Source organism: Mus caroli, unplaced genomic scaffold, assembly GCF_978045245.1.
Source record: "Mus caroli unplaced genomic scaffold, Mus_caroli_1 scaffold_1, whole genome shotgun sequence".
NCBI classification, from domain to species: domain Eukaryota; kingdom Metazoa; phylum Chordata; class Mammalia; order Rodentia; family Muridae; genus Mus; species Mus caroli.
In genome coordinates, this window is record NW_028227256.1 from 124,364,647 (window position 1) to 124,379,079 (window position 14,433).

The 14,433-nt window shown below is 44.9% G+C and overlaps 1 protein-coding gene across 1 annotated transcript in view; it reads right to left on the reverse strand.

Moving 5' to 3' along the window:
* Map3k19 (mitogen-activated protein kinase kinase kinase 19) overlaps window positions 1-14,433 on the reverse strand; it is a 40,508-nt gene that overhangs the window by 4,294 nt on the left and 21,781 nt on the right. The window contains exons 8-12 of the mRNA XM_085840754.1: window positions 13,771-13,843; window positions 11,294-11,553; window positions 10,098-10,141; window positions 2,987-5,410; window positions 1,300-1,446 (exon numbers count right to left, since the gene is read on the reverse strand). Of these exons, the coding sequence (XP_085696880.1) occupies window positions 1,300-1,446; window positions 2,987-5,410; window positions 10,098-10,141; window positions 11,294-11,553; window positions 13,771-13,843 (2,948 nt within the window). The remainder of the gene's footprint in view (window positions 1-1,299; window positions 1,447-2,986; window positions 5,411-10,097; window positions 10,142-11,293; window positions 11,554-13,770; window positions 13,844-14,433) is intronic.

Consider the following 14,433-nt stretch of genomic DNA (forward strand, 5'->3'; position numbering starts at 1 on the left):
CTTTTTGAACTGAGTCATCCCTCCAGCTCCTCAAGTACAATCTTTCATTAGTTTTTCTTATCTATAATACTGACATAAACATTTGCCTCACATATTTCTCTGATGAGAATATCAGATGCTGGCTGGGATGCCCCTCACCAACCAGAGCCAAGTCAGATCTAAAGCTCTCCAGAGTGAGGAGGCAGGGCCTGCCAGTCACCCCATAATGTGCTCTGGGGTTTTTGTTTTGTCTCACCTTGTGTATTCCTGAAGGGTCCCTAATTAGACATTCTATGGTCTGTCTTAAGGTCAGTCTTGTTTGTTTGTTTGTTTGTTTGTTTTTCGAGACAGGAGTTCTCTGTGTAGCCTTGGCTGTCCTGGAACTAGCTTTGCAGGCTGGTCTCGAACTCACAGAGATCCACTCGAGTCTGCTTCCTAAGTGCTTGGAATAAGGTAAGTCTTTACTTCATCTGTCTAATCATATACTCTTTAGACCACCAAAACTTTAGGGAGTCATTTCTGGGACTCACAAGACACAAAAGAACAACATTTGAGTTTGCCCCATGGTAGTAAGTGTCCCTGTCTCCAGTGCTATGTTGAACCACTAGAGGGAAAGATTTCTTATCCAGTGGACTCGTGATGAGAGTTAGTATTGACTGTCAACTTAACAGAGTCTGGATTTGTCTAGCAAACACACATCTGGGCATGCATGTGAAGGAATTTCTAAATTAGGTTAACTAAGCTACGAAAGCCCACCCTAAATATGTCTGGAACTGTTCCAGGGGCTGGGGCCCTGGGCTGAACAGAAAGGATACCGTGAGCTGAGCACCTGCATCCATCTCTCTGCTTCCTGACTGCAGTTGCCGTGTGAGCAGCTGCCTCACACTCCGGCCACTAGGCCTTCCCCACCATGATGGACTGTGCCCTTGACCTGTGAGCTGAATAAGCCATTGTTTCTGGAAGTTGTTCTTGCTGGGTGTTTTATGGAAGTGAGGAGAAGAATAGCTAGTCCAGAGGGTGGACTTGGAGTGATGAGAGGTTAGAGCAGAGGGTCGCCGCCCAAGAGTAGGGACCAGGGCAGACCTGGGAGACAGCAGTAGCTCCTGAAGAAATGGTTATGTCTCTAAAACCTCATGTCCCAACAGCAAATCATCTCCACACCCTTCAAATACACAAAGCAAAGACTACACACTCCCCCTGAAGCAGCTTTGGGTTTTTCTGTGACTTTCAGTTGCACATGTTCTAAGTGCAGGTAGTAGGGAAGAGAGGGGTCAGGTGAGGTAGAGAATTCTAGCATCCAGGGGTTCAAGGCTGACTTACTGTGCCATAGGCTCCTCTCCCAAGGATCTCACCCTTGGTCCAGAAGATAGCCTCTTCGTGGTTTAAGCTCTTGTCAGAAAGTGTCTTCTTTTCATTTGAGGTAAGAAAGTTTTCCTCATCATATATCCGGAATCCATTAATACACCTCTGGGGAAATGAGGGAAAAAATAATCATTAAACTCTGGTTTGTCATGGAATCAGGAACAAGAAATCTGCCATCTCTTCCTTCTCCTTTTTTGAGACAAGATATCAGGTAGCCCAGGCTGGCCTCTAACAAACTATGAAACCAAGGATTGCCTCGAACTTCTGACCCTACTGCTTTTATGCCTCAGTGTGCCACCATACCTGCATTCATACAGCCCAGGAAACCTGCATGCAGCCTAGAGTATATGTGGTCCAGCACAAAATCACAAACTTAATTCAAACATCATGAGGTTTGCTTGTTTGTTTGTTTGTTTGTTGTTTTGGTAAAGTAGTTGTGAGGCTCTAGACCTGACTGCCAAGCTTTGCCTGTAACTGTCTGGTCTTCACTGAAAATTATCTGCCATAAATTGAGAATGTCGTCATTGAACAAAATACTAGCCGGGAACAAAATACTAGTGCTGGGATTAAAGAATTGCATCACCATTGCTTGGCTTAAGTCAAGAAGTTCTAATATTCACTTATGGAAATCCTTTAAATATAAAGCTGTCCTAAAGATCACTGGTTTTTTGGTTTTTTGTTTGTTTGTGTGTGTGTGTTTTAAAGAGTTGGTGATTGTTGCTGTTTAAATAGAATGGCCCCCATATACTCATATGTTTGACTGCTTGGAACATAGGGAGTGGCACTGTTAGGAGGTGTGGCCTGGTATAAACTAGCCAGAAGCAGGAGATTGGAAGTTAAAGGTTATCCTCAGCTGCATGAGTTCAAAGCCAGCCTGGGTTACAAAAGATCTTGTCTCAAAGGGGGAAAAAAAGAGGCACAGTAAAGAATCATAGCCTGGAAATCAATGAGCCTGGATTCCAACTCTGCATAACAAACCACAAGACCTTGAAGAAATTACTATTTGGCATTCATAATTCCTTGTTTGAAAAATAAAGATCTTAGGGGGTAACAAGATGGCAAGATCAGCAGTAGTTCTCAATTTGTGGGTCACAGCCTCACAGGGGCACATATCAGCTATCCTGCATGTCAAAGATTTACATTAAGATTCATAACAATAGCAAAATTACAATATGACAGTTGTGAAGTATCGAGCCAGGTGATGGTGGCACACTTGAGGTAGGGGCAGGCAGATCTCTGAGTTTGAGGCTAACCTAGTCCACAGAGTAGGTTTCCAGACACCCAGGGCTACACAGAGAAACCCTGTCTGGATAAACAAACAGTTACGAAGTAGCAATGAAATGATTTTATGGTTGGGGGGGGGGTCACCGCAGCATGAAGAACTGTATTAAAGGGTCCCAGCATTTGGAAGACTGGCGTGACTCTGTGGGAGGGGGCACCAAGCTTGATGATCTAAGTGTGATCCTAGCAACTGAAATAGTGGAAGAAGAGTACCAAAAGGTATCTTCTGACTGCTATACATATGCCCTGTCACATGTGTGTGTCATACACACACACACACACATAATTAAAAATAAGGTTTTGAACCAGATTGTCTCAAGGGCCATTCCAACCCCAGTGCTCCTCTGATTCTAATCAGACCAACCTGTAGTTTGACATCTGTTGTCTCTCTGCCCAGTTCTTCGATGGTATTGCCTCTCCTGCTGAAGACAACATTCAGGTTTTTGGCGTCTGCCTCATTTGTCATTATTTGGCAAGAGCTGTTATCTTTCTCATCAAGTGCTAACAGTTCTTCAACTAGACAACCCAGCAACTCATCTGTCAATTCTTCATTCTTTCCTGGGTCTAAGATTTCCTGGGAAATCTTTCCAAATGTCTGGTATGTGGTGGAGTTATTTTCTAAGCTATCCTGCTCCAAAGAACGTGCCCAGTGTTGTTCTGTTGGGGAAGGGGCACTTTCTAGGTTCTCCTGGAAAGAGAAACTGGAAAACCTCACCAGTGTTTTAGACTCATCTGAAAGGCTATGGAACTCCAGGTAGCCCGGGAACATCTGCTCAGCATTTATTTTATCAAGAGGTTCTACATTGTGCTTTTCTGGAGACACACGCTTGCCTGAACGCGTCTCGCTATGCACAGCCCAGCTGTTTTCTGAAGGAATGAGAGGGGTCTGGGGATGCAGCCCTTCAGGCTCTTTCAGATCGCCAAGGCTTTGGGTAAGGCTGTCATCGTTGAGAATGCCTTCTTCATCTGCACACTCCTCTGTGAAGATTTCCTCAACAATGGATAGATCTGAGACTGGAGCACGTGCTTTCTGTTCGGGGGACAGCTCAGGGATGGGGATCAAGTGTGTGAGTTGAGCTTCATCTTTGGAAGATAGAAAGTCATTTCCTGAAGATTTCATCTGCCAATCAGGTTCTGAAACGCTATCCTCTGTATGGCCCCCCATATCCTTGCAACCTTTGTCTTTAGAAATGAACCCTCTGTGCTTTTGCCTGAGACCATGTGACGGCTTTGGGGGTTTAACGTGTTGTCTCTTCTGAAGAAGTCTTGCCCTGCTGTTGCTGCACCTGTCACTTTGGGAAGACTGGCATTTATTAACGACACTTCGGCCTGATGGAGTCGTACGTATCTCACGGTAATATCTGTGGTCGTGCCTTTCTGCCTCTCGAATGTAACAATAAACAGGGGTTCCAAACATCTCATAGATGCCTGGTCCATTGGAGGCTGAGTTGATTTCTTTGAACATGTCACTGTACTTCAAGTCCAGGAAGTGCAGTCTCGGATCTGTTGTTTCAGCGGAGAGGGGAATGCCTGGCTTTTTTATGCCTGCATGTTTACCGATTCGAGGAAATGCTTGCTTTTTAGGTTTCTGGGTCTGAGGCGTTGACTTCTTTTCTGTCAGAGGTGCTCTCCTTTGAAACTTGGATGGGGGATGAGGTCTGTGGTCTATAAGTTCCAAAGCAGGGAAAACTTGAGTTTTTATGCTGTTTTTATGCATGTTGGGTTTAATAGATGCTTGGATGGAAACCATGAGGTTAGGGGGTGCTCTGTTCCTGGCCTTGGTCCTCGAATCCAACTTGGTTCTATGAGTATTTGTCTGGAGTTTATCGTGTTCTTGGTGAGCAAGTATGGTGAAGCTATTGCTGTTCTGCACCGGGTGCTTTCTCCTTTGGAGGTGTGGTTTGGCTCTACCGGGTCCCTTGGATGTCCCTTCTCCAGGGAATGCGTTGTGAGTAAGTGGCACCACCCCGTTCATTTCTGGATTTGTTTCTTCCTCCATTGGTATTTTTCTGTTCTGTTCTATGTCTCTATGACCTTCCAGCTCTTCAGCGGGGCCGTCAGAGTTCACACTGGGACCATTCTTAGGAACACTAACCTCGTCTGACACTGCATGTGGCTCCATTGCTCCAGATTTGTGTACAGAATTGCTTTTGGCATCACGAACGTTCTCATTTCCGATCTCTTTCTCCTCAGCTGGGGTCATTTCTGAATTTGAGGCTTCCAGGAGCTTGCAGAGAATGGGGTGCTCAACCCCTGAATCTCGCTCAACCGCTCTGGCTGTCCAACTCTCTTTTTTCCTTGATGAAAGATATTGGGAGTCCTCTCCCACTCTTCGCATTTCACTAACATGGCACCCACTATCCCTTTCCCTCTCTGTAGGAGTAGTGTCTTCTTTGACACTCTCACAAGAGAACAAAGATGGCCCTTCTTCGAAGCCAGAGGTTTCAGTTTTGTCCCACCCTTCCATTTCCTGGGATCGCCAACTCTCCGCTACTCCCCCCTGTTTTCCGCTCTTCCGGAAAGAACACATGTTTCTGGACCAGAGGGTACAGTCAGAACCCCTGAGGGTGTGTTCTGCTGGTCCTTCCCACATGACTTCTTGATGGTTCTTTGATGAACTAAACTCAGCAGATTGGCTAAGAGGTCGGCTAAGAGGTTCCAGGAGCTTAGGCACAGACAGGCTGAGGCTGGGGACCTTTCTTTCCCTGTGCCTTGGGGACTTGGGGCTTTTTTCCATATTGAAGATACAAGACCTCATGGGCAAGCATGATAGTGGTGGCAGAGGAAGCTAAAAGTGAAAGAAAACAATGAATGAAGAAAAATATCAAAGTAAATACCTTTTTTTTTTTTTTTTTGAGACAGGTTTACTCTATGTAATCCTGGCTGTCCTGGAACTTGCTTTGTAGACCAGGCTGGTCCCAAACTCAAAATCTCCCAAGTGCTGGGATTAAAGAATTGCATCACCATTGCTTGGCTTAAGTCAAGAAGTTCTAATATTCACTTATGGAAATCCTTTAAATATAAAGCTGTCCTAAAGATCACTGGTTTTTTGGTTTTTTGTTTGTTTGTGTGTGTGTGTGTGTGTGTGTGTTTTAAAGAGTTGGTGATTGTTGCTGTTTAAATAGAATGGCCCCCATATACTCATATGTTTGACTGCTTGGAACATAGGGAGTGGCACTGTTAGGAGGTGTGGCCTGGTTGGAAGAAGTGCGTCACTCTGGCTTTGAAGTCTCAAATGCTCAAGCTGCCCAGTCTCCTTCTTCTACCTTCAGATCAAAATGTAGACCTCTCGGCTCCTTCTCCCGCACCATGTCTATGTGTACGCTGCCATGCTTCCCACTGTGATGATCGCGTACTAAGCGTCTGGAAGCCAACTCCAATAAATATTTTTCTTTATGAGAGTTGCCATTGTCATGGTGTCTTTTCATAGGAATAGAAACCCTAACTAAGACAGAGATCAAATCCAGGGCCTGTGCATACCTGGCAAGTGCTCTACCACTTAGCTAAGTCCAGCTACATCAATATGTCAACAGGACACAAAGATCACAATTTTTTTCCCCTTCTCGGCTCCATTTGCTCTGGTCCAAATATTTATTTATTTACTATATTTAATTACACTGTTGCTGTCTTCAGACACACCAGAAGAGGGCATCAGATCTCATTACAGATGGTTGTGAGCCACCATGTGGTTGCTGGGATTTGAAGTCAAGACCTCAGGAAGAGCAGCCAGTTCTCCTAACTGCTGAGCCATCTCTCCAGCCCCAAAAGATCCCAATTTTTAAAGCCAACATGTGGAACTGGAGATGGACCTCAGATAGTAGAGTGCTGCCTGGTGTGCACAAAGCCCTGGTTTGATCCCCAGTATTGTATTCATACATCTGTAACCCCAGGGCTGGAGGTAGAGGGCAGAGGGTCAGAGGTGTAAGGTCATAGGCCATACAGCCTGCACTAGAGTACTTGCCAATACATGCATGCATGCATACATACATACATACATGTATACATACATACATACATACATAAAATAAAACCATGATCAGGACCAGAAAGATAGCTTGGTGGGTGAAGGCTCCTGCTACCAAGCCTAATGACCTAAATTTGATTCCTGGGACCCACATGGTGGAAGGAGAGAGCTAACTCTGCCAAGTTGTCCTCTGATTTCTACATGCACACAGACACACACACACACACACACACACACAGAGACAGAGAGAGAGAGAGACAGACAGACAGAGAGAGACAGACAGAGAGAGAGGAAGACAACAGACAGGCAGATACACACACACACACACTTAAAAAATATATTAAAAAATAAATCTCAAAGCTATTTGGCTCAGTGGTATAGTGTATGTATGCTTAGCATACATGAAGCCCTAGGTTGGATCCCCAGCCCCCAAAATGGGGGGGGGGAAACCAACACAAAATAACTAAAATATCATTCTCCGTACTTTTCCAGAACCAAGATTAAGTGACTCTTTAAAAGATAAGTAGGTGCTGTAGTGTTAGATCAGATGTTAAGAGTATAGATTTCTCTTGCAGAGAACTTAGTTTTGGTTTCCAGCACCCATGTTGGGTGGGTAATAGCTACCTATAAACCCAGCTCCAGGGGCCCTGATACCTCTGGGGTCCTTAGGCATTTGCATGCACATAGCATATAAACTCAGACATATATACACATAACTAGGAATAATAAAGTAAATCTTTTTTAAAGCTAAAGTTAACTGAGTGTTGGTTACTCTTCTAGGGTGGCACCTACATCATGGCTCACAGTCTGTAATTGTCCCAGGGGATCTGACGCCCTCTTCTGGCTTCCATGGGCACTGTAGGCACATGATGCACAGACATACATGCAGACAAAACACCCATACTTATCAAATGTTTAAAAAATAAAAAAGCTAAAATTTACAAGTCAAGACTCATGGTTATACTTATTAGTTATGTGGGGTTGTTTATTTAGTTTGTTTGCTTGATTTTTTTGTTTATTTTGTTTTAAGACAGGATTTCTGTCTGGCTGTCTAGCTGGTTTCTGTTTGTCCTGGTTGCCTTGGAACTCACTCTGTAAACCAGGCTGACCTCGAACTTGGAGATCCACTTGCTCCTTCATTCCAAGCAATGGTATTAAAGTGTGGGCTACCATGCCCAGCTTAAATGTTAAGTTTTAAAATGGGAAGTATTTTATCTCTCTTTTCTTTTTAGTTTCCACGGGACTGATGAAAATGTTAAAGCCCTCTTGAGAACACTATATGTAGCTTAAGGGTTCTTCCAGGACCGATGAACTCATTGTTTTGCTGAATTGTTTAGATGGGAACAGCTTTAGACTTGAAAACTTAGCAATGCTAAGGGCTTTGTAGGCGCACAGTTGTTACCGTTCACCTAGAATGCAGAAAGCACTTGATTCAATCCCCCAGAAATCCACAAACTGTCTGTGGTGGTGCATGCATGCCTATGATCCAAGGACTCTGGAGGTAGAAGTCGAAGGATCAGGAGTTCGAGGTCATCCTCAGGTACACTAGCAAGCTTGCAGCCAGTCTGAGCTGGGTGCCAATCTCAAAACAAACAAACAAACAAACAAACAAACGAGAAAAGCCTCAATAGCTTAAAAAAAGATGTATTTAATGTGGATGGTGTGTTTTGGGTGTTTTGCCTGCATGGATATATGTGTACCAAGGTGTCTGTTGTATTTCCTGGCACTGGAGTTACAGATGGTTATGAGCTACCCTATGTGCACTAAAAACTGAACCCAGGTCCTCAAGGGTAGCAAGTGCTCTTAAGCGCTAAGCCATCTCTCCAAACTCCTTAATAACTGACTGTTAAATCTCCTTGCCCTCGAGTTCAAAGTCAACTACTCTTAATTATTAGCAACCTCTAGAGGGCAGTGCAATGCAAACTATAGCGTTCAACTTTGTGGCCCTTAAGCTATAAAGTCCTTAAGTGGTTTTTTGGTTTTGGTTTTGTTCCTTTGTGGCCTTTTCTTATGTACACAAACTCTGTACCTAATTATATGGGATTATTTATAGACATGAATTATGCATAGAGACTGGGAGCTATGATTTGAATTTTCACTTGCCAACTAGGTGCAAGCGGGAAAGAAAAAAAAAACAAAAAACCCAGATACTAGAAATTAGAGGATACTTATCACCCTAAATTTTATTGTCTGAATTTTTTACCATTTCTCAGAAATAGGAAATAAGCCAGGCATGGTGGCGCACACCTTTAATCCCAACACTTGGGAGGCAGAGGCAGGCAAATTTCTAAGTTCGAGGCCAGCCTGGTCTACAGAGTGAGTTCCAGGACAGCCAGGACTACACAGAAAAACCCTGTCTCCAAAAAAAAAAAAAAAAAAAGGAAATAAGAAATGAAGAGGCAGCTCAGTCAGTAAACTGCTTGCCTTGCAAGTACAAACACCTGAGTTTAGCCCCAGAGCCCACATTTAAAAAGCTAGCTGTGGTGGAACAAGTTTGGAATCCCAGTATTGGGGACATAAAACAGACAAGATTCCTGGAATCTGCTGGCTGGCTTGCCTAGTGTAACGCTTGCTCTGCGGGCCAGTGAGAGACCATGTCTCAAAAAGCAAGGTGGACAGTGCCTGGGAAACAAGTGCACAGGTGTCACTCACTGCTGATGCACAGGTGTGCACAGGTTTCACTCACTGCTGATTCATGGGTGTGCACAGGTGTCACTCACTGCTGATGCACAGGTGTGCACAGGTGTCACACATGTGCTGACACACAGGTATGCACCGATGTTTGTATGTCTCCTAGGACACTAAAGGCCAAGAGAGCTGAGAAAACTGACAAGTGACAAGTATCTTCCCAGGATCTTTACCTGTAACGCTTTATAGAGCGGGAAAACTCTCCCCCATCGGGGTGGGATGTGAACGGCAAAGAGTAACATGGGATTTGGACAAAGGTATGAGGTGAGTAGAGCAGCAATCCACACCCTTAATCCCAGAACTAGAGAGGCAGAGGCAGGGGGATCTCTGTGAGTTCAAGACCAGTCAAGGTGACATAGTGAGACCCTGTCCCCAAAACTTAAACGCATTAAGAAACAGAGACAAAGGAAAAAATGAAGACAGAAAATGAAGAGACCTGTTCACCCCACTACGCAGGGGCAGGAGATGGCCCAGAGAAGCACCCCACGGGGCACGGAATGGTTTTCCCATGAATACTTAGCTTCTCCATAAAGTAGTCATCATTTTTTAATTTTCTCCGCAATATTACTGCTGAGGATTTGACTGAGAAGTTCTCGGGAGCTTGCATTGTTGTTGGGATTTATGGAGTTTGTGATTTTGTTCTTTGAGACAGGATTTCTCTGTGTAGCCATGGCTGTCCTGGAACTTGCTCTGTAGACCAGGCTGGCCTCAAACTCATAGAGATCTGCCTGCCTCTGCTTCCCGAGTGCTGGGAATTAGCGTGTGCACCACCACCACCCTTATTGTTGTTTAATGAAGTCAAACACGCTGGAACTAATCATACCTCAGTTCTTCGGCTACTGCATCTCATGTCAGAGGTAGGAAACTCTATAAGAAAAGAAACAAGAATTGGGTGTTCTTAGTAGTAGGCTGAAGAATTCGTGGATGGAGCAGGAGATATGCGGGAAAGTGTTTCAGAGTATATTCTCCCTGTGTGGTGTACAGGGTGCTGTGAAGTGATTTCAGAAAACCTTAGCCTAAAGCTACCAGAAGGGGTGTTATGGGTTTGTTCATTTGTTTTTGAGAGCTGGTCTCATAGAGCAGCCTACATGTAGTTAGTACCTTGAACTCCCTAGGTAGCCGCGGATATCCTTAAACTTCCAATCGCCCTGCCTCCACCCCCCGAGTGTTACAATTGCAGGTGTGTGTCATGCACAGCTTAGAACGGGAAGCAACCCCAGAGCTTCGTGGTTGCTAGGTAAACACTTGACCAGCTGAGCCACGTGCCCGGCTCCTACACTAGCTTATTTATTTTTGGTTTTGAAATATTCTTCCCTGAAACACATACAGAATGCATTTCCTTTCTAGCCATTTGCTCCCATTGCCTTCAGTATTGTCATTATTATGCCTATTGTTAGTCGTGTGTGTGTGTGTGTGTGTGTGTGTGTGTGTGTGTGTGTAGTGTGTGTATGTATGCACACGCGCACATATGTGCAGAGGCAAAGGCATCTTCGTTCCATGATGTGCCTATAGCATTCAGAGGACACAACCATTTGGGCACCACTGTCCTTGTTTGAAACAAGACCTCTCCCTAGCCTGGAATCTGTCAATTTGGCGAGGCTTCCGGCCATTGAGCCCCAGGGATCCTCTGACTCAGCCTCCCCTGGGCTTCGGTGACAAGTGCATGTCATCATATCTGGCTTTTTTTTAAAAAAAAAAACATGGGCTTGGGGAATTGAACTCAGATCCGTGTGCTTGCACTTCACTGAGTTCTCTCTCCAGCTCCACTGTAGAATTAAATGCTCAACTTAATATGTTCCCTCTTATTTGTGGTTTCCATATTTTTGTAGAGATACATAAAATCATATGAGTATATACGGCCTGAACAGAGAAGTAAGATTGTTTAGGGACAGGGAACTAGCAGGAAGAAGGGGTGAGGAGAGGGAGAACATGGAAGGGTGAGGGGGCATACACTTGCCATACATTATGTACCTGTATGGATACTCTAAAAGTGCACGCATAAGAAAGAGCTTGACTCACCATCAGATTGCCTTTGCTGTGCTTTCAGAACGCAAGGAGCCTCTTCCCCAGCTGCAGATGCAGCAAGGCTTGAGTCTAAGCAAGGTCTGGGTGGTGAGAGAGCCACGTCCACACCACAGAGCTCCTCAGAACTTCCTTCTGTCTTCAGAAGTGAAGGCCATGTGGCTAGCATCCTCCCCGTGAGGACCACCATCTCCGTTTCATCTGGTGGAGAGACAGGATGCACTTGTTCCCGCTCCTGATGCTCTGAAGTCACCTGACTAAAAGGAGAGAGATGGGGAAGACTCATTTGCTGGTATGGTTCAGATCTCAGGGGGTCTCTCGGTGGTCAAAGTTTGGTCCCTTGCATATGAAGGTGTCAGAGGAGGTGGTACTTAATGGCTGGGAGAATGTCCTGGAGGGGGTTCTGGCACTTGTCACCATGTTCTCTTCATGACCACCCTGAAGGAAGCAGCCTCCTCCCCAGCCTGCTCTCCACCATGATGTGCAGCTGTCTTACCAGGAAGTGAAACACCACAAAACCAAAGCAACAGTGGAATGAACCTCTGAAACCAAACCAAACTCCTCTCTGTACACTCTCTTGAGTATTTTGCCAGTTACAGAAAACCGATGGTACATTCCCTGTATCCTCCAGATCTGCAGTTCTCAGACCAGAGAAGGTGTTGGGAAGTTAGGAAAATGGGTTCCCACGTGGTCTGGTTGAGTGGGGCTGTGGACTCCTAACAGGATAAGTCCCCTTGCATGTTCTGGCCTGCTCCTGCCAACTCTGCCTTCTGGACTCAGTCCTAGTCAGTGATCCTTTCTTAGTCCCCATTTCTGGGAACAAGAGAGTCAGCCAAAACGAATTAATTAGCCAGGCCAGTACTCTCAAATTGTCTGCAACGGGAAACCAGTTTCTATTTTCATTAGTTATTTTTATTGCCTTATTTTTATTATTGATTTTTTGAGACAGGGTCTTATATAATACAAGCTAGTCCCAAACTAGCTATGTAGCCAAGGATGACATTGAACTTGGAAGCCTCCTGCCTCTACCTCCCAAGTGTCAGGATTACAGGCATGCACCACCATATCCGGTTTATGCAGCACTGAGGATCAAACTCAGGGCTTCTATGCTAAGAAAGCCCTCCGCCTGCTGGGATGCACCCCAACTCCATCGTTTAGTTCTTTGAGAGAGACAGAGCCTTGCTTTTGTATAGTTAAATCTTCCAAACAAAACAGCTACCATTTCCATCAGGCTGACTATCCCTGCTGGTAGGAGATCTATCACTAGCTAGTTTACTAGGAGGGTCGTGGAACCTCACCTGAGAATCTAGCTAGCCCTGCCAACCAACTGTACACAATTCTGTCGTAATTGCACGGGACCTCAGGAGGTATTAGGGTATAAATGCTAAGGAAGGTTAATTGACAAAAGACTCCATACCTGACTCTGGGGAAGCCAACATCGGTACTGGTTGAAGACTTTCCAATGTGGCTGCTTTGGGGTTTCCATGCTCCCATAAGCCCCCCCCCTCCATGCTCTCTAAGTGACCTCTGGTAGAGCCATGCTTTAGTTTGTCTTTGGGACCTTATAAGGAGGGGTAGACACTTTTTACATCTCATTGGGGAAAGAGATTTCTCAAGAGTGCCGCCTGCCCTAGAAGAAGATGTGTAAACCAGGCTGACCTTAAGCTTGTAGTCATCTTCCTGTCTCTGACTTTTGAATTCTAGTGCCAGAAGAACCCATCTTACAACCTTCCAAGTCACTGCCGAGTGATACTTTTTGACAAATGTAATGAAAACTAGAGTGGAATGCCAAGAGTCAAAAACTGTTTTTGCATCAACTGATCAGTGGACGTGAGATTGTATTACCAAATTACTAATGCTCACCCTCATGTTCTGTACTAACATTATCTTGTACTGGTCATGGGCTACAGAATAGCATTTTCCCAGAACAATGTAGGTATGCTATGGCCCTGAAGCCAAATCAGACCTTCAGTCTCTGTCTCTGTCTCTGTCTCTCTGTCTCTCTGTCTCTGTCTCTCTCTCTCTGTGTGTGTGTGTGTGTGTGTTGGGTGGCTACTCCTCTGTGTGCAGGTGCATTTGCCTATGTGCACTGAAATGGAAGCCAGTGGAGGGCATTGGGTGTCCCACACTAACCTTCTTTGAGACAAGGTGTTTCACTAAACCGGAAGCTAGGCTGACAGCCAGTAATTCCCAGTAATCCTCCTGTCTCTACTTCCCCACAGTGCTGGGGTTATAGGCATACACATATCTATTCCAAGCATTTTACATAGATACTGGAGATTTGAACTCTGATCCTCATGCTTGCCAGCAAGTGTTCTTTCCAGCTGAGCTCCATCACTGCAACAGACATCATATGGCCCACACACCTGAAATGTCTATTTATTGTCCAGCCCCTCTTCATCGCATTCATTGCCACACAACTGTCATCTTTTTGACTTAGATTACAACCCAGTACCTTGGAGGACATTCCTTACTTGCTTTCTTTCAAATCTTCTTGGCTTGCTTCTTGGGGAGGATCCGGTGGAAATGTCACAATAATCTCCACACCTGTAGAAAGTCATGATGGGAGTAGATGAAGAAAGAAAGGAGTGAACTCCCAGGGGATGAAATGCTTTAGTCTATTTAGATCAGTCTATTCCTAAGGGTCATAGAATAAATGTTAGTTAGGGGGTGAGCTTGGCCAACTTCTCCAGCACGTTCATGTTGTGCCAAGTATGTGCCACCTCCAGCTAAGGATGGTGGTGAGTGTGGCCCACCACAAAATTATATACTTGGCTAAAATATCATGAAAGCGTGTGTGTGTGTGTGTGTGTGTGTGTGTGTGTGTGTGTGAGAGAGAGAGAGAGAGAGAGAGAGAGAGAGAGAGAGACTGGAGTGCACTGTTCTTGAGTGTGAGCTTTGGGATGACAGTTTGAAGTCATAATATCGAAAGGTTGGTTTTATGTTAATTTCCAGATGCAGGGTAGGTTTGCTTAGTAAGGAGTCTGACACACGCCCCATGAGCTGAGTTTAGTGTTCAGGACCCACATGGTGGAAGGAAAGGACTGACTGGCAGGTTGTCCTTTGACTTGTGTAATGGGCTGAGGTATGTGTATATCCACGCACATATATACATGTAGAAAAAAATTAACTAAAAT